General features: G+C 43.6%; 1 protein-coding gene across 1 annotated transcript in view; it reads left to right on the top strand.

Annotated features, from left to right (window-relative positions):
- Positions 1-25,881, top strand: part of LOC115090798 (cytochrome P450 2G1-like) — a 147,801-nt gene that overhangs the window by 78,753 nt on the left and 43,167 nt on the right. Inside the window, exons 5-6 of the mRNA XM_029600311.1 lie at positions 21,770-21,946; positions 22,879-23,020. Of these exons, the coding sequence (XP_029456171.1) occupies positions 21,770-21,946; positions 22,879-23,020 (319 nt within the window). The remainder of the gene's footprint in view (positions 1-21,769; positions 21,947-22,878; positions 23,021-25,881) is intronic.

Raw genomic sequence — 25,881 nt, 5'->3', positions numbered from 1 at the left:
AACAGAATACAAACAGGTAATGATACACAGATTACGTAGAAACTGGAGAATGTCATCGAGTCTCCAGAGTGTGAGCGATCAGTTTAGCCAATACCATCTGTAAATGTTTGTCGGAATATCCAAGTTTTGAGTTCCTTTTTGAATGATTTGATGTCGCTGAGTGTGCATAAGTAGTCTGTTAACGAGTTCCATGATTTCGGCCCCACAATGGAGAAGGCTCTGTTCCTAGTGTTGGAAAGCTTTGGTGAAGGGAGAGAGGGTATGGCTAGGTGCAGTTTGCTGGTTGTTCTTGTTGTGCATTGTGGTTTGTGTATCTGGATCATGTTCTTGAGGGCGGTGTTATCTGTTCTGTAGATTGCGTTGTGTAAGATTGTTAAGGATTTGAACTTGATTCTTCATTCGACCGGTAGCCAGTGAAGACTTCTCAGAACGGGGATGATGTGGTATGATTTTTTCTTGCCGGTTAGAACTCTGGCTGCGGCATTCTGTAACAATTGGAGAGGTTTTAAGGCAGATTTGGGAAGGCCAATTAGGAGCGAGTTGCAGTAATCAAGGCTGGTGAAAATAAGTGATTGAAGGACGGTTCTGAATTCTTGTTGGTGTAGAAGCGGTTTAAGATGTTTAAGTATGTGAAGTTTATGAAAGCCTTCTTTTGTTTTTGTTGTGATGTTCTTTTTGTAGTTTATTTCATTGTCAATCCAAATACCGAGGTCCTTAGTATTGTTCTTCAGTTGGATGTTAGTGTTGTCAATTTGTAAGGATGGCATTGGGGTTATTTGTCCTGTCTTGTTTCTTTCAATGAGGATGTATTCTGTTTTGTTCATGTTGAGGCATAACTTTAGGTGGTTTAACATGTTTCTAATTGAAATAAGGTGGCTGGCTGTTAGACTCAGTGCGTCTTCAATTGTTGATGTTATAGGAATGAGGAGTTGGATGTCGTCGCGTACATTTAGTAAGTTACGCCTAGACTTGAGATGAGTTGGCAGAGTGGGAGTAGGTAGATATTAAAGAGGGTGGCCGAGAGGGTGGACCCTTGTGGTACCCCAGTATCAAGGGGGAAGGGATCAGAGGAGTTGTTGTTAAAGGTTACTTTGAAGAACTTGTCTTTTAGGAATGAGGTGAACCAGTCGAGAGTTTTGCCTGAGAGATCTATGCTTGCAAGTCTTGATATCAGGCTTTTGTGGTCTACGGTGTCGAATGCCGCAGAGAGATCTAGTAGAATTAGTAAGTGGCTTAGTTTATTGTCAAAGCCTCTTATTATTTTGTTTGATAATTTGAGTAGCAGGGTTTCTGTACTGCAATTTTTCCTGAAACCGTGTTGTGATGGATGTAGTATTTTGTTGTTCTCTAGGTGTTCATTAAGCTGTATCAGTGCTGCTTTCTCTGTCATCTTTGCGAGTAAGGGAAGGTTAGAGATAGGACGGTAATTATTCAAATCATCTGGATCTAGGTTCTTTTTTTTTAATATTGGAGTAATAGTTGCGATTTTTAATTTAGTTGGTAGTTCACCTTCTTCGAGTGATTTGTTTATAATAGCTGCTATGGTTGGGGCAATTATGTGTGCCATTTCTTTTAGCACTCGGGTTGGAATAGTATCTAGATCATGACGAGCTGGGTTTATTTTTTTTAGCATTTTTTCAGTTTCAATATTTGAAATTGGATTGAAATTCGACCATGGTCTTATCTTTGTTGTGCCCTGTTGTTCTTCTGTGATCAAGGATCTGTTGAAGGTGCCAGTTATTTTGCTTATTTTATTCTTAAAGAACATGGCAAGGTCTTGGCTTAAATTCTTTGTTTCTGATGTGGGGGTGTTATTGTTATTCTCATCTATGAGGTTTCTTACAATGTTGAAGAGGGAGTTGGAGTTATTTGTGGAGTTTTTTATCTTTTGACTATAGTAGTCGTGTTTGGTGTCCAGAATCATTTTTTTTATAGGTGGCGAGTTGTGTGCAATATCTTTGTAGGGTTACTGGGCATTTGGATTTTCACCATTCTTTTTCCATTTTCCTAAGATTGGATTTCATTGATCTAAGGTGAGAATTGAACCATGGGTTGTTTTTTCCTCATTTTTTTTTAATCAGTTTCAATTTCTCGGGGTTTATGTTATTTGTAGTTTGTTCTGTAAGGTGGAACCAGGATTGAGTGGCGTTGTTTATATTGGAGAGGTCTAGGTTTGCTAGCTGTTTTCCTAGTTCTTGTCATAGTAAGTTGGGTTGGAAGGGAGGTCTGTATTTGAATGATAGTGGTTCATTAGATCTTGTCAAGTAATTGGTTTGTATTTGTGTCCTGCATTGTAATAGGTGGTGATCAGACCAAGGGACTGGTTTGGATGTAACTGATGTGTCTGAGAAGTAGTGGTTGGTGAAAATCAGGTCCAAGGTGTGGCCTACTTTATCAGTGGGGTTGTTCACTAGTTGGTTCAGTTTTAGGCTGGAAAGCATGTCGAACAAGGTTTGGCAGTTTTGTGATCTGGGGTTTTCGTCGGAGTGGAGGTTGAAGTCTCCAAGAATTATGGTAGGTTTTTTCAGGCTAATGTTTGTTATTAAGAATTCTAATAGTGGGGAGATCTCGTTGTCTAGAAGTTTGGGGGAGCAGTAAACTAGGCATAATTGTAGGAATTCCGAGTCAAATAGAGCAACTTCATATTTCTTAGGAAGGTTGTGATATATCAATTTCATTGAGAAAAGGGTTCTTACCTTTTCGCTGTCCGCGATGTCCTCACGGCATCCGCCCCAACTCCTCCTCTTCTGGGACAGACGCCGCCCCGACTCTGCCCCTTTTTAGCTATCGCACACGAAAAGTCCTTTTTTGCGTGCGCTAGCTTTAGTAAATAACCCCCTAAGATAGCTGACTATATTCAGTAGTGTGGCTGCACTGTTGAATTTGCCTCCAAAGTTAGCTGGATAAGTTTCCAGTGTCACAATATAGACCTCAATGTTTATTAACTACTTGTTTCAGATGTTTTGTCTATTATATAATTTTAATTATGTTTTTGATTGTATTTATGTTTTGTCTTGTATTGTACACTATGATGTATTTGACTGTTGCGAATGTGTTGAGCAATCTTTGTTGAAAAATTGTGGTAGTGATAACGATCGAGTGGTCTTTTGCTTTATAAGGGTGCCGGAGGACAGAGTAGTCTGAGCTCTATTCTTTTCTCCACAAAATCAGCTTTATTATTACAGTATGACTGAAAACAGGCAGAAAAAAAGTCTGCTTACCTTAGTAACTTTAAATCAAAATTTATAGGAATAGACAGTCTTGTCATAGGAGCTGCCTTCTCCACATACCCCAGGGTCTCCCTCCTGAGCTTATTCCCTTATTCCCTTGCTTAAGGAAATGCCCTGGGACCAGGATTCCCTTCTGGACTGTGCCTTAAGATAGACCAGGCTAAATGCCTGGTCCTGGTCTTTTAAGAGGATCCTGTTATACACTCCTTTACATACCAGGTCGAGCGCCTGCTCATACCCAGTTTACCTCCTGAGTAAGTGACTCACTGTTCCTGTTTCCCTTTCCTGTCCTAAACTGGGACTGTCCATTTCTTTTTCTAATGGAGGGCTGGGTCAGAGTGGGGATCTCTAAGTCACAGAGAATCTTCCCTTCTAACACCTGTATGTGACCCCTGGATAAATTTAAGGGAAACAAATTCAAGTGGAGCTCATTTAACCTTTCCAAGGTTACCCTTCCTCACCCTTTCTGGGGAGGTAGCTAAAGGTTCCTTGAGTGCCCGCTTCTCCTCATAAGAAGTTGCCATACTTGGTCAGATCAAGGATCCATTAAGCCTGTTTCCAACAGTGGCCGATCCAGGAAACAAGAACCTGGCAAGTACCCAAATATTAAATAAATCTCAGGCTACTAATGCCAGTAATAAGCAGTGGCTATTCCCTATGTCAACTTGATTAATAGCAGTTTAAGGACTTCTTCTATAGCAACTAGTACAAACCTTTTTTAAACCCAGCTAAGCTAACTGCCTTAACCACATCCTCTGGCAATGTATTTCAGAGCTTAATTGTGCAGTGAGAAAAAATAATTTTCTCAGATTAATTTTAAATGTGCTACTTGCTAACTTCATGACATGCCCCCTAGTCCTTGTATTATCTGAAAGAGAAAACAACTGATTTACATTTACCCATTCAAGTCCTGTCATGATTTAATAGAACTCTATCATATCCCCCCTCAGCCATCTCTTCTCAAGCCCTAACCTCTTCAGCCTTTCCTCATAGGAGAGCTATTCCATCACCTTCATTAATTTGGTTGCAATTCTTTGTATCTTTTCCAGTACAACTATATCTTTTTTTGAAATGCAGTGCCAAGAATTGCACCTAGTACTTAAGGTGCAGTCTCACCATGGAGTGATACAGAGGCATTATGACATTCTCTGTTTTATTCATCATTCCTTTCCTAATAATTCCTAACTTTCTGTTTGCTTTTTTGACCACTGCAGCATGTTGAGCTAAAGATTTCAAAGTATTCTCTACTATGACGCCTAGATCTCTTTCCTGAGTTGTAACTTCTAATATGTGACCTAACATAGTGTAACAAAAGCGTGGGTTATTTTTCCCTATGTACATCACTTTGCACTTGTCCACATTAAATTTCATTTACCATTTGGATGCCCAATCTTTCAGACTTGAAGGTCCTCCTGCAATTAATCTCAGTGTGCTTGTCTCTTAACAAGTTTGAATAATGTTATGTCATTTGCAAATTTGATCACCTCACTTGTCGTTCTCTTTTCCAGATCATGTATAAATATATTAAAAAGCACAGGATCAAATGAAGAACCCTGAGAGACTCCACTTTTTACATTTCTCCACTGATAAAACAGACCATTTAATTCTACTCTCTGTTTCCTAATTTTTAACCAGTTTGTAATCCACAAAAGTACATTGTCTCCTATCCCATGACTTTTTAATTTTCTTAGGAGTCTCTCATGGGGGACTTTGTCAAACGCCTTCTGAAAATCCAAATACACTACATCTACTGGCTCACATTTATCAATATGTTTATTAACCCCTTCAAAATAATGTAGCAGATTTGTGAGGCAAGACTTTCCTTGGGTAAATCCATGCTGACTCTGTCCCATTAAACCAGGTCTATCTGTACTTTATGTTCTGTGATTTTGTTCTTTATAATAGTTTCCATATTTTTTCCCAGCACTGAAGTCAGGCTCACCAGTCCATAGTTTCCTGGGTAATTCCTGGAGCCTTTTTTGAATATCAAGATTACATTGGCCACCCTCTTCATTCTTCAGGTGCAATGGATGATTTTAATGACCTACTACATCTTTCAGGTTCACTTTGATTTGGTACAGTTCATCTGAATCATCACCCTGAAAAACGCTTTCAAGAATGATGATTCAGAAGAATCATCCCAATATCCTTGTTGTGCCCGTTGGTCTCAGGCAGCTGCGACCTCTGCTGCTCACCTCTTTTCTCTGCACCGCTTCTAGTCTGGGGAAGAAGGCCGTCTCCAGTTCTCTATGCCGACCCTCATGGTGTTACCGGGACGGTGTGGGCACTCCTGGCAGCCATCTTACTTCTGGGGTAACCTAGGGCATGCGCGTGCCTAGTCCTTTCTTGAGCGCATCATGGCGGGAACCTCGGGGGCGTCCCCACCGCATGACGTCACCCGCTTCTACTACTTAAGCTCAGCTGACCTTCAGTACGACGAGTTACCAAGGATTCCAGTCCTGTTCATTCCGCCATTCTGTGACTCTGGTTGCTGTTCCTGTCTGAGTGTTCTCGATACCCATGCCTCGGGGGCCTCGCTCACACTCAAAGCTATCTGCTCCTCAGAGGGCCTCTCTCACTGTCTCTGCTCTTTTCCAGTGAGTCTGTTATGGCCGCCGGCCGTGGCGGGCCACGATCGGGGCCAGGTGTCATGGCCACCTGTTGCGGTGGTCCGCGACCGGGGCCAAAGAACTCACCCGAGGCGTCGGGCTGCCTCCGGAGATCCCACAGAGGCAAGCAGGCCTCTGTTCTAATGTTTTCGCAGCCACTGCCGCTGAGGGTCCCAGCCGCTTGTGGTTCCTCTTGGCCGGGCTGACTCCTCCCCCTCTGGTCTCCTTAGAGCCGTGCGAGAGGCAGAGACCTTGTATTTAAAGGGTCCACGACAGGATATTGTCGTAGCTCCTCCCGGTGAACTCCACCTTCCGGGTTGCTATTTAAGACCTTGCCTTGGCTTCTTGGCTTGTAGTTGGAGGTTCGGGTGCTCCGAGTTCCTGTCTTCTCTGTTCCTGGTTCTGCTTCTCGTCCAGTTGGTTGGATTTCTTCAGGCTTTGACCCTTGGACCGGCTGCCAACCATTCTTCAGGATTTGACCCTTGGACCGGCTTCCGACCATTCTTCAGGCTTTGACCCTTGGACCAGCTACCAACCATTCTTCAGGCTTTGACCCTTGGACCGGCTGCCAACCATTCTTCAGGCTTTTGACCCTTGGACCGGCTTCCAACCTTTCTTTGAGCTTTGGCTCCTGGACTGACTTTCGACCTGCTGGAGGTGCCAGCTATCTGGACCATACGACCTGCAGGAAGTGCTTGCATCCAGATCTCTTCTCTGTCTTCAAGGGTCCACCTGAATCCAGCCTCGCCTTCCGACGGTAGGGACCCAAGAGGGGTTACCCTCTTAGGTAGTGTCAATTCTACCTCGGACCAAAGGTCCACCATCAGAATCCTAACAGAGTCCTGGTTAAGGTGGAGCCCAGCCATTCAGAAAAGACTCCCTTGTTGGCCCCAAAAGGTTATCCATTTCCATACAATCCCTCTTCCCTGTATCATTGTCTCATCCATGCATTAAGAATCTGGCAATTTCTTATGTTCTTAATTAAAGATATACTTAGCGAGCACGGATTGCTAGGGGTAAGGATCTGCAAAAGAAGCAGAGGGCTCCTGGAGTACAGGCTGGTCATTAGGACTGCAGTTGGCTGAGGGTGAGGAAGATCCCAGTAAGTGTACTAGAAAGGCTCTGGTAAGGGTTAGCTGCATGACAAGAGACATCAGCAAGGATGTTTGGTTACTGTAAATAGATAGAATATATAAAATGTATCCTGTAGGAGAGGAGAGTCAAGGGTACATGATAGGGACATTCAGATATCTCGAAGGCACAAGAGGCAAACTTTGTTCAGAGGAAATAATGCTGTAGAAAAAGAGGATATTATGGGACTCCAACTCTGGAAAAACATCAGAAAATATTTCTTTACAGAAAGGGTTGAGGAAGAGCCGGGACAGCTCAAGGCAATGTGCCGTCTGAGGTGAGGACCACATGCCCCCACTCCCCCACCCCCCTGTGCTATCCCCCCAGATTTAAATAAAATAACCCCCCCCAAGATTCACGAAACTTCCTGGTGGTCCAGCGGGGAGCTCGGGAGCAATCTGCCACTTCCGGGCTGTCGGCTGCCACTAACCAAAATGGTGCCATGGCCTTTATTCCCTACCATGTGATCAGGGCTGGCCAATTGCACTGATAGCCCCAGTCACATGGTAAGGGCTAAAGGTCACCGGCGCCATTTTGGTTAGTGGCAGCCAACAGCCCGGAAGCGGCAGATAGCTCCTGGGCCCCCCACTGGATCACCAGGGGTTTTCGGGAGTCTTGGGGGAGGGGTCAGGAGGGTGGCGCGATGGGGGTGGGGGGAAAATAGGGTGAGGCAGGGCTGGGGAGAATTTTGAAGGGCATTCTGCCACTTGAAGTGTCCGCCTCACCATGCCTCATTACAGAACCACCCCTGGGAAGAGCCTCCCAGTGGAGGTGGTAGAGATAAAAACAGTAAAGGAATTCAAGAAAGCCTGCAATTTATTTATTTATTTATTTATGTGTTTGTTTGTTTGTTTGTTTATTTAAAGTTTTTGTATAACGACATTCGTTAGGAAAACATCACATCGGTTTCCATGGAACAAAAAAGTAGCCAACAGAGCTTTACAATGAAACTGATAAAAGAACTGGGGGGGAGGGGAAGGGGGGTTGGAGGAGGGAAACCAAGGTTTTTGCTGTACAAATAGGTAAATGCAAAACATAGTTAAATACAAAAGTATAGATTATGTACAATAAAATACAAGAGGGAGTGATTTAAGAAGGGGAGTTTTCGGTCATAGACCTGGAGGGCGAAGGGAGGGGCGGAGAGGGGGCGGAAAGGTGAAGGAGTATAGGAGAGATAAGAAGAGGGGGCTCATGCGTAAAATAAGCACAGAGGATCTCTTATTGCAAAGAAGTGAGGGGAAAGCCAGAGATCACCCAGGATCTGTATCATTGCAGCAGGATTGAAATTGGGCAGACGGGTCTTATGTTCCTTATCTGCCATCATAATTTCTGTGTCTATGAGAGCAAAAGTAAATCTCCTGATAAGGGATACTTGGATTGTCTGCATAATCTGATTTGAATTACTGGTAGGCGGAATATAAATAAAATAATAATAATAAATGTTGAAACTTTCTGTCTACAAGAGGAATGACTATAGATAGTGAGGCATAGGATGACTTTCCTAGAAGGGGAGGAAGGTGGATCATATGATGGTTGAATATTGAATGCCTGTCCCTGTAACTGCTCTGACATTTGGTTGTATCTTTAAAGAAAGCCAAGATCTCGGTATTGTGTGATGCAAGAGAAGAGCAGCAAATATATGTCCAACCCTTACTGAACTTTGTAGAATATGCAGAAAGAAAAACATACACGATATAGAGTGACTTTTACCAGGCGTAGACATCCTTCAGTCCTCATGGATACCAATCCATTTAGGGTTTTAGGATATCTCTTATGAATATGCATGTAGAGACTACCTGGTAGATGGCCCTAGATCCCTGCCCTGGGTTTCCAGCTTAGTAGGAGAGACCATTTCCTTACAGCACCTCCCCTTGAGGCTGGCTGTAAATGGTAGCTCCTTAGTTCACTTAGGGGAGCTTAGTGGCTTAGATAGTGTGGTCATTTTGATTTGGCTTCTGGAGAGTAAGAAGCTGGTTTGGGAGCTGATTGATTTTACAGAAAATCCCTTTGGTGCAACCCTTGTCTGTTAGGGTATGCCTCCAGCTGTTGAAAAAGGAGACTTTTGTTACATGTTGGGCAGTTTTTTCCCGAGTTTGCCAGGGATGAAACTCTGGTCCAGTTCTGATGAGGGGACAGACATGATTCCAGGAGCCAGGGGAGAGAAGATCTGTGTACTCCCTTCCCTTGAAATGGATGGGCAGCAGTGACTCATCATCTCAGAAGAAGCATTTTGGACTTTGAAAGTGTTTTGTTTGCCCTTTTGGTTTGTAAGAAAGTTTAATGCCACTTCTCCTCTTGGTTAAAGCTGGGCTATATTAGCCTGTTAGTTCATCACCATTAATTATTGAAAAAACCTTTAAATGTAAATTAATCCCAATAACCCCCCCCCCCCTTACAAATCATGAAATCGCTATCTTTGACACTAACAACATACAAATATGCCTCATTTACTGTCTACCCACCCTCCTCGAATTAAATATCTCACCACTTATTGAGTTTCCTACAACACACTTAAACATATCTAAACCCTCCATAGTGCTAGGCGACTTTAATCTTCACATGGACTTCCACCCTTTAACTGATACATGCCACCCACCCTCCTCGAATTAAATATCTCACCACTTATTGAGTTTCTTACTGTTGCGGTAATGAATAGGCATCAGACAGCAGCATTCATGGCAGGCAGGAGGAGGGAAGGCAAAGAGGGCAAAGAGGGTTTGTCCTCCCGAGCCTCTTCCTTTTATTGTACATTCATACAAAGGCAGATGATGTGTCATTACATGATTGGCTACTTTCCCATAGCAACAGAAGAGTCATTACACCATTGGCTTTGGCTCAGGGGGTGTGCACGGATCATATCATTGGCTGCTGAAATCTATACCTCCTGACTTTGTCCTGCCTCTGACTAGGGAAAACCCAGCCCTTCTTTCAGGCTAACAGGATTAATTATAGGCCAGAGAAATACATGAAGTCAGGTATCCTCTCCTAGGCAGAGGGGCTTAAGCACAAGTGATGCTTTTATTCAGGCAAATGTCAGGGAGAAGGGAAGTTAGTGTTTAACCCTGATGAAATGGCTTGCTGGCAAGCGCATATTTCCCACATCTCACCCTTTCTGTTTTTGTTTAGGGCAGCTCAGTAAAGCTTTAGACCCTTACTGAAATCTGTTATGTCTTGGTATGGGCTGGAAATAGGGGATGAGGGATTATGGAGAGAAGAAAGCTGATTCGGCGTGGTGTGCCAGCTGCCGATGAGCTTCTGAATCTCCATATCACCCAGAGCAGGTGCAGGTGGTGTGCCAACTCTGCAGGGCTCGTGATTCCCTATTAGGCATCTTACAAGACATCTTTGTATCCGGGCTGAGAGCAAGGTTTTGTTTAGGATATGAGGGTTGGGTATGCACTGAATACAGCATCACAGGCAAATAATTAAGATAATTACAGTAATTATAATAGAAATCACCCTTTTGAGACCAGAAATATCAGGGAGCCAGGACCATAGCCAGTCCCATGGAGAAGTTGGTATTCTGTCTGAAAATGGTGCATCAGCAACCATGGTTTCTATCTGTTCTATGGGATGTGTGAGGTTTGCTTTATAAACTGATATGTACACACAGCAATGAGATCCAATTAATGCACAAACACCACCCTTTAAGGCTAAGATGGTTTCTAATGTTAAAGCTAAAATAGTGTCTAAGGTATAGCTGTTCTGTAATGCTACTTCTCTAATCTGAGAGACTTCTGTTGTGAGTAGTTTTAATGCATGGACTGTCTGATTAAATATGGCAGTCGTCCAGTTAGCTAGGATGTGTAATTTATAGCTGTCCCCATTGGAGGAAACAGGCTTCTAGCTATCTGAGTTTCTGTATACTTTTCTATGGGATTATTTATCGCCTCCCTTTTGTTACGGAGCCTTGCTTTGGGTAAATTTTTGACTGCATAGTATGAGGGGAGGATGTAGCCTAAAGTGCATCTGTCTTTCCATCTTGGGGAAATGTACATATATGCTCTACGCCCACATAACATCCATATGTTTCCTAACAGATTAGTAGACATGTCATTGGTTATCATTTGGGCTATATAACTACAAAAGGTAAATCCTTCATCCCCTCTATACTTTCTGTACCTGCTTGGGTCTCCCACTGCACATCCTGTAATCTGCCAATTGCATACATATATGTGGTATAACTATGCAAATGTTCAGTGATTAATACAAATTTTCGGTTACAATATGGATATTTCCCACCTGAATTCCCTTTCCCATCCCCTGTATCATAGTCCCAACAAAGAGCGGCAGTCTCTTGAATACAGCTACCAATGTGTAGTATGGTATTATTAACTGGAGAAGTAATGAAAACCTCTCTGTAAAGGATAATTAGTCCATACTGTAAGGTTAAATGGTACAGCATGCATCAGTAGTTCTCCGCAGGCTTGGGTTGGCATGTGTGTGCAGATCCAACAGTCTGTTCGATTCAACAGGTGTGAAAAGTTCTGATTCGAGGATGTACATGTTGTCCTGTCAGAGTCCTTGTTCTGAAATCGCCATAGCTGGAGAAATAAGGCAAAGGAGGAGGATGCAGAACACAATTGTTAATGAGTTGGCATTCAGGCAAGAAAAAACGGCTAATAAGTTCTCTGGAGTTTTCTCAAGGCCTTGCTGTTCTAAGAGTTGTGCAGGTTGGTTGGATAGGGCCTTGATCTGTCCCCAGGTCATGTGATGCTGCTTTTTGCAAGGAGTCCGGTCTCTGTCCTTCTGAGGGCTGTGGAGGCTCAGGGAGAAGTTTGGGATCGGGTCCTGTAGACCTGGACACCTTTCCATCTTTCCATCTTTCCACAGCTTGATACCTGTGGAAGCAAGCAGAGAAACATATCCTCGTTCTCCATTTTAAGGGAACGGGACCGTACCAGACATTAAATATTCTATACAAAACTGATGGATGTGGGTGACTAACCCTAGTCCCATAATGATTACTCATGGCTGTGGTCTTAAATTTATTTTAAGTGATTTAAAACAATACTTTGTTCAGCCAATCCTGTTTAGGGGAAAATCCAGGGGCAATCCCCCTTTTTTCTTTTTGTTTGGTCCAGAGCTCTTAAGCGTATGGTTGGCTCTCTCCACAATGGCTTGCCCTGTGGTGATGTAGGGGATGCCAAATAAGTATTTAATATTCAATTATTGACAAAATTCATGTAAAGGAATGGCTGCAGTAAGCAGAGCCATTTTTAGTTTTCAGAACATAGGGTAGGCCCATTATCAAGAATTTTTTATGCAGTGATCAATTTTCATTCAGTAAAATAGCAATAAATGTAAATTAATCATTTAAAGGAAAAGTCATTTGCAGTAAGCAGAATCAAATGACAAGTATATTAGACATTACATTAAACATATGTTACACAAGACTGACATATATTCATTCATCTTGCAAATATTAATTTACACAAAACTGACACATATTCATCCATCCTGCAAATATTTCTTGCATCAAGACAGACAACAGATAACACATAATATGAGCTAAAAATCTTATCAAAAAGTTATCAAAAACAAAATTAGATCAAGGATCAAAAATCAAAAGTCAAAAGGCGTTAGAAAAATGTTTGAAAATGTTAAAATAAACTGCAAAGTGTCCATCTTCACATCTCTTCATGGCAGTGTCAATCTGGAAAATATTAAAAACTGGCATACAGCAAAAATTTATTAAGGTAAGGATTAAAGTGAAATTCTTACTTTTTTAACCTTGAAGAAATCAATTCTATCAATCAATTTAATAAAATCAATTTGGATTTGCAAGAAAAGGCTTGTGAGGGATTGCTTTATATGTAGCAACCTCTGTCAGTAAAAATTTTAAGGTTCAGAATTCTGTAAAAATTTGTGAAAAAGAAAATAAAACTGAAGTGTCCTTAATACAGAAGGTCTGTAGGCCTGAAAAATAAAAACTATTATACAACAGAATTATTAAAACAATAATATAATATAACTTGTAGAATAACATAGCGCCTCCTAGTGGAGACCTCATCATTACATTATAGATTGCAACTATTGTTCCAGGTTGCAATCAATAATACTCTGAGCTTACTTTCAATGTGGGATATCAGAATAGAATTTCTTCTTATAATTATTAGAATAGGAAGTTAAACACGCTGTTTGCTCAGCTCTGTCTGCTGCATGCTAAAGTTTGAAAGTATTAAAAGATTAAAGACATATAGAAAGTAGAGAGAGAAATTGCAGGACTAAGTCCAGGTTTTTTTCTTTCTTTTCAAAAGTTCTCCCTCCCTCCCCCATGAGTGGCTAGCAAGAGTTACAGAAAAAGGGGGGGGAGGAGCAGTGTTTCTCAAAAGAAAAGAACTACACCCAAGGAGTTAATCCTTCAGTCAATAGAAACTTAAAGATAGCTTTGTTTAACAATTGACCACAGACAATGGCTGGCCCAGGATTTGCTGATTCTTTGCAGACAGATACTATTTTTCTCCTGTAGAGAAAATTGCAATAAGAAACTGTGCGCTGGCAATTCAAACTATAAACTTAAATCTCAGAGAAATGGAGTCATTTTAAATGTGAGCCAAATAAACTTTGCAAAAGGGAAACTTTCACATGTAATTTACACAGAATATTATTCAAATCTCAGTACAGTTTTTAACATAAGCTCTGCATACACTTTGTGGGGGAAAATACTCTCAGAGTATGCAGATGTTTTGTAACTGAATTTCAAATAGAAATCTTTTTTTTTTTTTCAAATCTGTACTGTTTGTAAAGGGAAACCATTTTTTCCAAATTTGTACTGTTTGTAAAGGGAAACCATTTTTTTTTTCTTTTCATAGTGATATTTTCTTTGCTTGTAACGCAGGAGTCTAATCAAATCATTTTTTTCATATTGATATTTTCTTTGCTTGTAACGCAGGAGTCTAATTAAATCTTTTTTTTCATAATGATATGCTGATTTCTTTGAAGACCTGTGGGCATAGCCACTGCTCATGGCACTCAACTCTATTGCTGCCACACCTAGTTCTTTGTTTCTTTCTGTAATGGGAAAGGCTTGAATCCCTTTCAATAATTCCTCTCTTGTGAGATTTCCATGTTCTAGGTGAAATCTCATGCTGACCGCTGCACATAAATTGTTACCGGGAGCAGTGGTTTGAGATAGTAATTTACCTGCACAAATTGGTGATGCAGAATTAATGACTGGCTCAGGCAATGGCAAATGAATGTTCAGGGAGTGGTTAGTGGGGGAAGGGGGTTGCAGGCAAGATGGAGGAAGGCTAGTTTTTCTGACCTCAGTGTTTTCTATTTCCTGGGGCATTTTCTCTGAGGTGGATGCAGAGGAAGCCACAGGAGCCATGTGAGTGTGTGTCCCCAGATGTTCTATTTCATTTTCTGTCCCCCTTTGTTCATGGTTCTTTTCTGAGATGGGGAAGGCTTGAAGTCCTTCTAATAATTCTGTTTCTGTAAGGTTTTCTTTCTGCAGTTTCTGCTGAAATTCAATACTAATCGCCCCACCCAGGCCAGGTGGTGGCTCTATTGTTCTCAAGGACTGCTTTTCTGAAGAAATGGGGAAGGTGTGAACTAGCTTGGGTGTGGTTATGGAGAGCTGATACAAAGAATTTGCTGGCTCTGAGGAAGACTGAGAAGATGGGGGAAGGGTATGTCTGCCTGCTTCTAAAAGCACATGGTTTGAAACTGCTGTTTTTAAACCTTTTTTTTCTTTGCATTCGATGGCTTCTGTACATTTTTGCCAGGTTAATCTTAGATTTATGGGAGCTCTGGGAGCCGTATGAAGATAATTGCCGATTGAGACCCAGTTCTGGGTATTTAGAGTTCCAGACTCCATCGAATACCAAGGGCAACGGCAAGCTATTTCACTTATTAATTTTTCTAAGTCCCCCAGGCTGACTTGCGCTATTTTTCTTCTGGTGATGAAATAATGATTATTAATGATCTGCTGCAGCTGTCTGGCATGTAGCCGCTGCTGTACAGTCAAACCATTACCCATGCTTACGGGTGTGGGGAACAAACTTGCTGAGAAATACTTTTAAAAATTACTAAGAAGTACCTTTTTTAAATATATTACAATAGCAAATCTGTTGAACGGTACGTACCTTGGCTATGTCCAGCCGAAATAAGCATGGAGTTTATCATCACGGTCGGGCTCACCACATGTTGCGGTAATGAATAGGCATCAGACAGCAGCATTCATGGCAGGCAGGAGGAGGGAAGGCAAAGAGGGCAAAGAGGGTTTGTCCTCCCGAGCCTCTTCCTTTTATTGTACATTCATACAAAGGCAGATGATGTGTCATTACATGATTGGCTACTTTCCCATAGCAACAGAAGAGTCATTACACCATTGGCTTTGGCTCAGGGGGTGTGCACGGATCATATCATTGGCTGCTGAAATCTATACCTCCTGACTTTGTCCTGCCTCTGACTAGGGAAAACCCAGCCCTTCTTTCAGGCTAACAGGATTAATTATAGGCCAGAGAAATACATGAAGTCAGGTATCCTCTCCTAGGCAGAGGGGCTTAAGCACAAGTGATGCTTTTATTCAGGCAAATGTCAGGGAGAAGGGAAGTTAGTGTTTAACCCTGATGAAATGGCTTGCTGGCAAGCGCATATTTCCCACACTTACAACACACTTAAACATATCTAAACCCTCCATAGTGCTAGGCGACTTTAATCTTCACATGGACGTCTACCCTTTAACTGATACTGTTAGACACTATGACAGCATTAGGTTTCTCATTAATAACAGACAACTCAATACACAAAGCGGGACACTCTCTCGATCTCACCTTCATCAACCACAAATGTTTAGAACATGTTAAAACTGAATACACTCAAATACCTTGGTCAGACCATTTCCTGATTCATTCCAACGTTAAATTCTTTAAACCACAAACAAATCTAAACCATAAACCGATAGAATTCAAGTACCGTCCACCCTATAATATTGAAAAACTAAAAGACAAACTAGAGGTAATACTCACAAATATTAACTACAATAACTGCAGCTCCTCAACGGAAGCATGGTTCAACTCAACCAAAAGGATAGCAGATGAAATAAACCCCATCAAAGTAATGTGTAAAAAAGAAGCGAAACAAGTTAATCTCTGGCACAATGAAAAAGTAAAAGATGCAAAAAGAACTCTCAGGAAAATAGAGAAAAAATGGAGAAAGCTCAAAACAACCGAAACTCTAACCAAATTCAGAAAACATCTTGCCTTTTACAAAAATTTAATTCTGATTGTTAAAAAAGAATACCACAGCAACAAAATTGAGAAGTTCGCTAACAACCCAAGAACCTTATTCTCCATAGTAGCAAATCTCACCAATAACAAACAAGAATCACCCCTAAGTCTACTAGAATCAAAATGCAACGAAATAGCTAAATTCTTCAGTGACAAAATTACAAACTTAAGATCCAAACTGTCAAACAACACCAAACAAGAAATTAAATTATAAAAAAGAGACATTACTCAATGGACCTCATTCACTGAAATATCAGAGCTAGAAGTAGAATCCATACTAAAAAATCTAAACCCGGCTCCACACAAAATCGAAACAATACCAACATTTGACATAAAAAAAGCAGCTAACACAGTCTCCCCAACCTTAGCTAAGATTATAAATCTATCCCTAAAAGAAGGAACAATGACAGATATACTAAAAGGAACAATTATAAAACCAATCATAAAGAAAAAAAACAGTGACCTCCTGATCCTAAACAACTACCGTCCAGTCTCAAATCTACCCTTGTTAGCCATATTAATAGAAAAAACAGTACAGAAACAACTAGCGGAATACCTTGATAACAATAACTCACTATATCCATCACAACATGGATTTCGCAAACACTACAGTACCGAAACACTACTCCTCTCACTTACAGACAACATCCTAAGAGGTTTTGATAGTGGAAAACAAATCATTCTAATAATGTTACACTTATCAGCAGCCTTTGACACAGTAAACCATAAAATTCTACTAAAAAGACTAGAAGAGATTGGACTACACAACAAAACAATAAACTGGTTCTGCTCATATCTAAAAAACAGGTTCTTTCAAGTTCAGATCAACAACACACTATCAGACAAATCCAATCTTGAAACAGGTGTACCGCAGGGATCAACCTTGTCTGCAACCCTTTTTAACATATACATACTTCCATTATGCCATCTACTAGCAGGATTAGGAATCATACATTACATCTACGCAGATGATATTCAATTAATTCTACCAATCGACGACTCAATAGAAAAAACATTAAACCTAGCTAACATGTGTTATGAACCCTCCTGTAGCGGTGCTACGGGAGGCTCCTTACCTCTTCCTGGAGGCCGCTCCAAGCCAGGGTCTCGCCTGAGAACTGTCCAGGATTTCCTCCAGGGTCTGGGAGGCCTCGATGTCCTTGGGGCCTGCCTGAGGCTGCTTGGCTTGCATGGACTTCCTGGTTTGAGCCACGCCCTTCCCTAGAGGCCGGCCCGCAGCACTTCTCCGTAGTTATAGGGCCAGCTAGGCGTGGGCCTGCCTAACTCCTCCCAGGGAGTCACCGGTCTGCAGCCCTAGAAAAGGACTTCAACTTCATTCTGTCTTTGCCTTGCATCATCGTGACTTCCCTCTGGAGGCTCCCACCTGCCAGAGTCTTGTAAGCTCTTTTGTTCTTCGTGGAGCTCCTCGTCTTGTCTGCTTTTATACTATGTCTTGATGTCTTGCCTGAGGTCCCTGACCATGTCCTGATGTTTTGCCATGATCTTCCTTATCCTGATGTGTCTGCCTGCCAGGATGTTCTTCCCTGTGTCTGGGGCTCCTGAGCCTTCTGGTCCTGCAGAGCCGTGGTTCCCGGATGGTGTATGCCCGAGATTGGTGCGGTCTGCAGGTGGGATTGGTCCCTGCACTCCGGAGCCTCCATTCCCGCCAGCCTTAGAGGGAGCTTTGGGTGACACCAGCTTTGTCATTGGAGTCCCTCCTTGCCTGGGTCTTCCCTGTGCTGTCCCGCTCTCCTCGTGGTCCGTGACCAGCCTGCAAGGGCGTGTAGGGCATGCAGTGGGACAGGGTGGTCCGCAACTCAGTCCCGCGGGTGGCCTGAGTAGGGCACCCTGAGAGACAGTGCCACTGTCCTCCTCCTTGTGTTTTGCCCTGTATGGATGTCAAGTTCCTCATCATGCCCGTGATGCCGTTGCATCAACCTAGTGTCTTCGTCAAGGATGCCGTCGCATCAACCCAGTCTCGTCTGAGATGCCCCCGTATTCTTCATAGTCCTGTCTACGTGTCAAGGTCTCCGTCTGCCCTCAACCTCAGGCCAGGCCTGCTGCTCCAATGCCAATCAAGCGGCAGGTCTGAAAGGGGTCGGAACAGTCTGAGGACCGATCCCCTACCAACATCCTTGGATGTTGGCCTTGGAAGCTTGCCGGCCTGGCAGAGGGTAAGACCGTCAGCCATGCGGAGCCACCGTCAACCCTCGGCTCGGCCCTGAAGGTCGGGGCCTGGGCTGAGGCCCAAGGGCACACTAAACCCCCCGAACATAACAACATGTACCTAGACATCATAAAACAACTACTAAACCGAATGGAACTAGTGATCAATAGAGATGTGAATCGTGTGATCGATCGTCTTAACGATCGATTTCGGCTGGGAGGGGGAGGGAATCGGATCGTCGCCGTTTGGGTTTTTTAAATATCGTGAAAATCATGAAAATCGTGTAAATCGAAAACCGGCACACTAAAACATCCTTAAAACCCACCCCGACCCTTTAAAATAAATCCCCCACCCTCCCGAACCCCCCCCAATGCCTTAAATTACCTGGGGTCCAGTGGGGGGGAGGGCGGGAAAACCGGCACACTAAAACAACCCTAAAACCCACCCCGACCCTTTAAAATAAATCCCCCACCCTCCCAAACCCCCCCAAAATGCCTTAAATTACCTGGGGTCCAGAGGAAGGGTCCCGGTGTGATATTTTACTCTCGGACCTCCGGTGCTTGTAGAAATGGCGTCGGCGCTACCTTTGCCTTGTCATATGACAGGTCAAAGGTAGCGCCGGCACCATTTTGTTTTTTGTCTCCCGAGGTCAGGAGCGTAGGAGATCGCTCCCGGACCCCCGCTGGACCCCCAGGAACTTTTGGCCAGCTTGGGGGGGGCCTCCTGACCCCCACAAGACTTGCCAAAAGTCCAGCGGGGGTCTGGGAACGACTTCCTGCATGCGAATCGTTTTTCCGTATGGAAAATGGCGCCGTGCCATTTTGCGCCGCCATTTTGCGCCGCCATTTTGCGCAAAATGGCGCCGGCCGTAGACAACACGATTCGACTGCAGGAGGTCATTCTGGACCCCCGCTGGACTTTTGGCAAGTCTTGTGGGGGTCAGGAGGCCCCCCCAAGCTGGCCAAAAGTCCCTGGGGGTCCAGCGGGGGTCCGGGAGCGATCTCCTGCCGTGAATCGTTTTTCCGTACGGAAAAACCAAAGGTAGCGCCAGCGCCATTTCTACAAGCACCGGAGGTCCGAGAGTAAAAGATCACACCGGGACCCTTCCTCTGGACCCCAGGTAATTTAAGGCATTTTGGGGGGGTTCGGGAGGGTGGGGGATTTATTTTAAAGGGTCGGGGTGGGTTTTAGGGTTGTTTTAGTGTGCTGGTTTTCCCGCCCTCCCCCTTCCCCCGATTTACGATTTTTTGACGATAAATCGGGGGAATTGTTATTGTATCGCGGCTCTAACGATTTTTGACGATTTAAAATATATCGGACGATATTTTAAATCGTCAAAAAACGATTCACATCCCTAGTGATCAATATTGAAAAAAAAGGAATTTCTACACTTAGAAAGAAAAAATATCGAAATCATTCAAACCCCAATTATACTCAAAAATAACCAGAAAATAGAACTAGCAGAAAAAGTAAGGAACCTTGGAATAATAATGGACCCCGAAATTAATCTAAAACAACACATATCGCTAAAAGTAAAAGAAGGCTCTGCTAAACTCATGATCCTCAGAAAACTTAAACCATTACTAACTCTTGCAGATTTCAGAACAGTGCTTCAGGCACTAGTTTTCGCCAGTACCGATTACTGTAATGCACTTTTTCTAGGACTCCCAAATACAACAATAAGACCACTTCAAATTCTACAAAACACAGCAGCGAGAATACTAACTGGAAAAAGAAGAAGAGACCATATAACTGAAACGCTGGCCGAACTTAACTGGCTACCCTTAGAACAAAGAATAAAATACAAAGCACTATGCACCATACATAAACTAATACATGATGAAAAAGCAGACTGGCTAAACACCGCACTACGGGTACACGTACCACACAGGAACCTTCGTTCAGCAAACAAAGCTCTCTTAACCATTCCCTCAGTCAAGACAGCAAGACTAACACAGGTAAGAGAGAGGGCATTGTCTTTATCAGGACCCACACTTTGGAACACAATGCCTTTGGAGATCAGATTACAGAGAGACCCCAAAACATTCAAGAGAAGTCTAAAGACATGGCTTTTTAAACAAGCCTTTTATAAAGAGACCGGAGAATAGAAAATACACTGGAATAAACAGAAGAGCACCGGCACACAGCACTATTCTCATAAATGTGCATTACAATATTTTAACATATTGAGTACACAATGAATGTAATAAGATACCACAGTAAATGTGATTTTTTTTTTTTACCTGTAAAAGTACCTTCTAGGTACACCTGGCCAGAACCTACATCACTAAACATTTATATGTATTTTTATGATTTAATGTAACCGAAACTTAATGGCACCGGTTATAATGTACTACAGTACGCTTACTCCAAACTTACTTATGTGCCTACATGTAAACAGTTGCGATGGTATATAACTTAGCGACGGTATAGAAAAGACTTTAAACAAACAAATAAATAAATAAATAAATCCGCAGACCTATCCTAACAAGAGGTCACTTCAGAAGGTGTCCAAGGAGCAAAGGCAAGACCTTTTGGAGAACCCCCATCTGAACCTCCACCCTTGGGGCACGGATTCGTGTGGAACTTATACGATTTTGACACTCAGGGGATCCACCACACATATTGGGATTTCCCTGCCCATCTGGGATATCTTGTTCTCTTACTCCCTGAGGAATATTAATCGAACACAGAGCCAGGGACTGAGGACGCATACACAAAGGAAAGAAAGAAGAGTCTGCACTGTAAATACCCCACTGAGAGCACAGATATAAAGGGACAGTTATCTATGTGATTAGACATTTGTTTATTCTAAATAATCACAGTAAAGTTTAAGTTAAACACCCAGTCTGCGTCCTACCTGTACCCTGCAGCATTTACAGTAATAGACATCACAGTAGCATACAACAGGAGGGATTTCACTTTTCCACCTGGGCCTAGAAGGTCAGCCTTCCCCCCCATAGAAAGGACCCACACCTTGGGATATGCAGAGGAGGAAATATGTAGAGTGGGGGAAACAAATTATTTTATGGCCCTTTGGGAGACAGTACCCCTACTGAAAATGAGTTACAATCATGAGAAATATTTGTATATGCACACTATCAATTGCATGCAAATCTATCTCATGCAATATTCAATAGGAATATCCAGAGAAATCAAGTTGATTGGTGTCCATAAGGAGGTTACCTACTCTTGGCTATTACTGTCTTCTGTGAGTACCAAAACATTTCTTCTTGAAGAGCTAATGAGCGGTCCCCTCTGGAAGCAATGTGTGAGAGGCACTGGAGAGACAGAAACCCAAATCACTCCTGGGATTCCAATAGAGTGAGCCCATTAATTGTATTGTTCCAACACCCCGTCATACTAAGAGAATCCATCTGCTTCTTTCTCCCACAGGTCTATAATACTTACTCGTACATTCTGAGATGGCTGCCAGGAGAACACAACAACATCTTTGAAAATGCCAGGGTACTCCAAGCATTTCTGAAAGGCTTGATAAAGGACCACATTGCCAGCCGGGACCCCAGCTGTTCCAGGGATTTTGTTGACTCCTTCCTGAACAAGATAAATGAGGTATGTGGGTGTCTACTATGAAGTACTAACAAGATCCTTCACAATATGAACTTTCTTGTTTCTTGCCATCTTTGGATCTTATTCTTCAGTTTTCTTTCATTTTTTATGAAAGCCATCCCCAAGGAAATCAAGAAACAATGAAAGGAATACGGGCAAAATAAATAACCCAATATGAGAATTAATGAAAAAATATGTAAACCATAAATATTATAACAATTGAAAATAAAACAACTGTAAAAAATAACATAGTAACATGGTATATGATGGCAGATAGACAAAAATGGCCCTTCTAATTTGCCCATTTGAGATTCATCTACTTGGGTAGATGTACACATAAATTTCCATATGTTACCCACACCAACTTCCCCATCTTCCATGTTTTTCACCCAAACTCTCAATTCTTTTACTACCATTGTTTTCCATATCCATCCCAAGCTCTGCTAGTAGGCCATTTCAGGCCCTTCCATTGTCAGCTTTGCTTTTAACAAGACCAATAGTTAATTCAAACACCCTGGAATGGTAAGGACTGAGGCCTTTCTGGATAATGCATTTTTCCAGATAATGGAAGTTCTGAATTATGTGAATTTTCTGATAAAATATTTTCGGCAACAGAAGTTTTTACGAAAAAATATCATAGGAAGTGAACCAATTTTTGAATAATTGAATTTCTTTTGGATAATTGATCAGGACCTTAGGACTGTGAATTTTTTCCAGATAATAAAAGTTTCCAGTTAATGGATCTTTGGGTAAGTGGCACTATGCTATATAATTAATACACAAAACAAAAAGACAAAATTGGAATCTCCTTTTGTTGTTTCTTGGTACAGTGAAATTAATATCTAGATTTGCAAATGATTTGGCTTTTCCAGAGAATGACAGGGAAACCAAAATTGTAGGTGCATTCACCTTCTGTTCTGTATTCCTTCTGTCAGGATGCTAATAAACCCAACCCCAATTTTACAATGGACAGCCTGACCTACACAACATTTAACCTCTTCTTTGCTGGGACAGAGACCACGGCTTCGACAATTCGCTGGGCTATTAAATTTATGTTGATGTACCCAGAAATTCAAGGTAAGATGCTGAAACAGGTCAAGCAGTTTCACTTCCACAGTCTCTGCATAGTTTAAAAAAAAAAAGTAATCATTTTCTGTGCAGTGGTCTAAGATGAGAAGTTGTGACATGAGTTTTGATCATTGAGAAAAAAGTGAAATTAATTCTTACCTGATAATTTCCTTTTCTTGAGTCCTGTCAGACCAGTGCAGATTGTTCTGGAGACGTAGCAGGGAGCGCTAGGGGGTGCTCCCGATCTGGGGAGACGTGTGCTCTTGGACCTCGGTGAACCAGGAAAGGAAATCCAGGATGCGCCGAGGGAGGTGAGACGGTTCCTCCTCTGGGTGGAGACCGGTAGCCTAAGCCCCCAGCGACCTGCATAGCCTCTGTGAGGCCAACCACACAAGGTTGGTCTCTGAGTAGTCCTCCAACCATTCCAAGTCCTTTCAGACCTGTTGCTGGGTATCAGCAGAGGCAGCAGGCTGGACAGGAGACAAGGGGGGACAAGGACTCTGGAGCATGGAGACTCAGACAAGGAACTTGGAACATGGAGACTCAGACATTGACAAAGATGAAGACTCAGGCGTTGAGGAAGACAAAGATTCAGGCAAGGCAAGGCATGGCACAACAAGGCATGGTATGGCATGGCAAGGCAAGGCAAGTTAAAATCATCAGTTAAAAGTCTGAAACTCCTAAGAAAGTGGGAGGCCTCCTGCCACTCACAGACACTCGTCGAAGAGCAGCACAGAAGCGCAGGGCGGACGACAGCCCCTCAGGAAGTCCAGGAACAGTAATGGGATGGAGAGACGCGCAAGATCCCTCAGGCACCCTACACAGCCCAGCCGGGCTGGTCACGGGCCACACTGTCCCCTATGCAGCCTAAACAGCCGGCCGACTGGTCGCGGGCCACGAGGGGAGCGACCATCAGTCCAGATTGTTCTGGAGATGTAGGAGGGAGCGCTAGGGGGTGCTCCCGATCCGGGGAGAAGTGTGCTCTTGGACCTCGGTGAACCAGGAAAGGAACTCCAGGATGCGCCGAGGTAGGTGAGATGGTTCCTCCTGTGGGTGGAGACCGGTAGCCCAAGCCCCCACCGACTTGCACAGCCTCCTTGAGGCCAACCACACAAGGTTGGTCTCTGAGTAGTCCTCCAACCATTCCAAGTCCTTTCGGACCTGTTGCTGGGTATCGGCAGAGGCGGCAGGCTGGACAGGAGACAAGGGGGGACAAGGACTCTGGAGCATGGAGACTCAGACGAGGAACTTGGAACATGGAGACTCAGACATTGATGAAGATGAAGACTCAGGCGTTGAGGAAGACAAAGATTCAGGCAAGGCAAGGCATGGCACAACAAGGCATGGCATGGCAAGGCAAGGCAAGTTAAAATCATCAGTTAAAAGTCTGAAACTCCTAAGAAAGCGGGAGGCCTCCTGCCACTCACAGACACTCGTCGAAGAGCAGCACAGAAGCGCGGGGCGGACGACAGCCCCTCAGGAAGTCCAGGAACAGGAATGGAATGGAGAGGAGCGCAAGATCCCTCAGGCACCCTACACAGCCCAGCCGGGCTGGTCACGGACCACACTGTCCCCTATGCAGCCTAAACAGCCGGCCGACTGGTCGCGGACCACGAGGGGAGCGGGGCAAGCCCAGGAGAAGGGGAAGACATCTGGACTCACAGACATCAGGAACGAGGCATCAGGGCAGGCGGACATCAGAGCCAGCAGACATCTGGACATAGGAGATGAAGGACGAGGGCAGACCCTCAGCCCCACGGAAGTAGTTTTCCCATCGAGTGCCCTACACACCCCAATCGGGGTGGTCACAGACCACTGGACCACTGCTCACCCTACACAACCCAGCCGGGCTTTATCAAAATGATCGTAATAACTCTAATTGTGTTTCCACTATAAAATGCATCAAATTCATTTCCCAAAAGGGAATCGGAAATCTTAGCAGCGGCTAAATTGTTTGAGTTCTTTCAAAAAAGAGACACATATGGATGCAAAGACAAGATTCTACCCAAGGTACATTACCTGCAACATGAATGAGCTGCAACATGTACTTTCAGAGAATTAAGTGCTGAAGAACCATGATAGACCTTCCTGAAACTTAAAATCCAGAGTTACTGACATTGATGCCTTATTAGAACTAAACTGTCATCTGCTGCATAAGTCCTCGAAATTACTCTAAATTCGCACATAAGGTATATGTAGATAATTCCTGTTGCGTGTCCTGGCCGCATTGGTGCCGCGGTTGGGCCTGCTCACCTCGCGTGGCCCTCTACTAGTTCCGGCCTTGCCGCTGCCGCCAGCTCCCGACATCCCCGATGCTCTCTCCAGGCATCCTCGGCTTCTTCCACGCCTCAGGCCTCTCAGCGGAGCTCCCGTAGGGGCCCCACATCTTCCATTACCTCGGTCCCATCCCCTAGGCGCATGTGCGGCTGATGTCTCCACTTTTAAAGGGCCAAGCGTGGGAAACCAGACTTGGACGCATCTCAATGACATCACATAGCCCTAGTATAAAAGGCGAGCCTCTTTCCCCAGAGCCTCGCCTTGGCAATCGGGTCAACACCTCGGTGCACTAGATTGCCTGTTCCTTGTATCTGATCCTGCTTTCCAGTGTCTCCTTGTTCCAGCGTCTCCGTGTTCCAGCGTCTCCATGTTCCAGTATTCCTGTGGTCCTCTGTGACTTCAAGTGTCTGTCTTGTTCCTGCTCCACGTTCCCTGGTAGTATCCTTTAGACTGATTCTTGGTACTGACCCCTGCTCGCCTGACTACGACTGACCGCTGCCTGGACCTGACCTTTGGCTGCCTTCTGACCATGTTGACCGCTGCCTGGAACTGACCTCTGCCTGCCTGACCATGTTAACCACCGCCTGGAACTG

The sequence above is a fragment of the Rhinatrema bivittatum genome, chromosome 4, assembly GCF_901001135.1.
Source record: "Rhinatrema bivittatum chromosome 4, aRhiBiv1.1, whole genome shotgun sequence".
In the NCBI taxonomy this organism is placed as follows: Eukaryota; Metazoa; Chordata; class Amphibia; order Gymnophiona; family Rhinatrematidae; genus Rhinatrema; species Rhinatrema bivittatum.
This window is presented reverse-complemented; position numbering and strand designations above follow the sequence as displayed.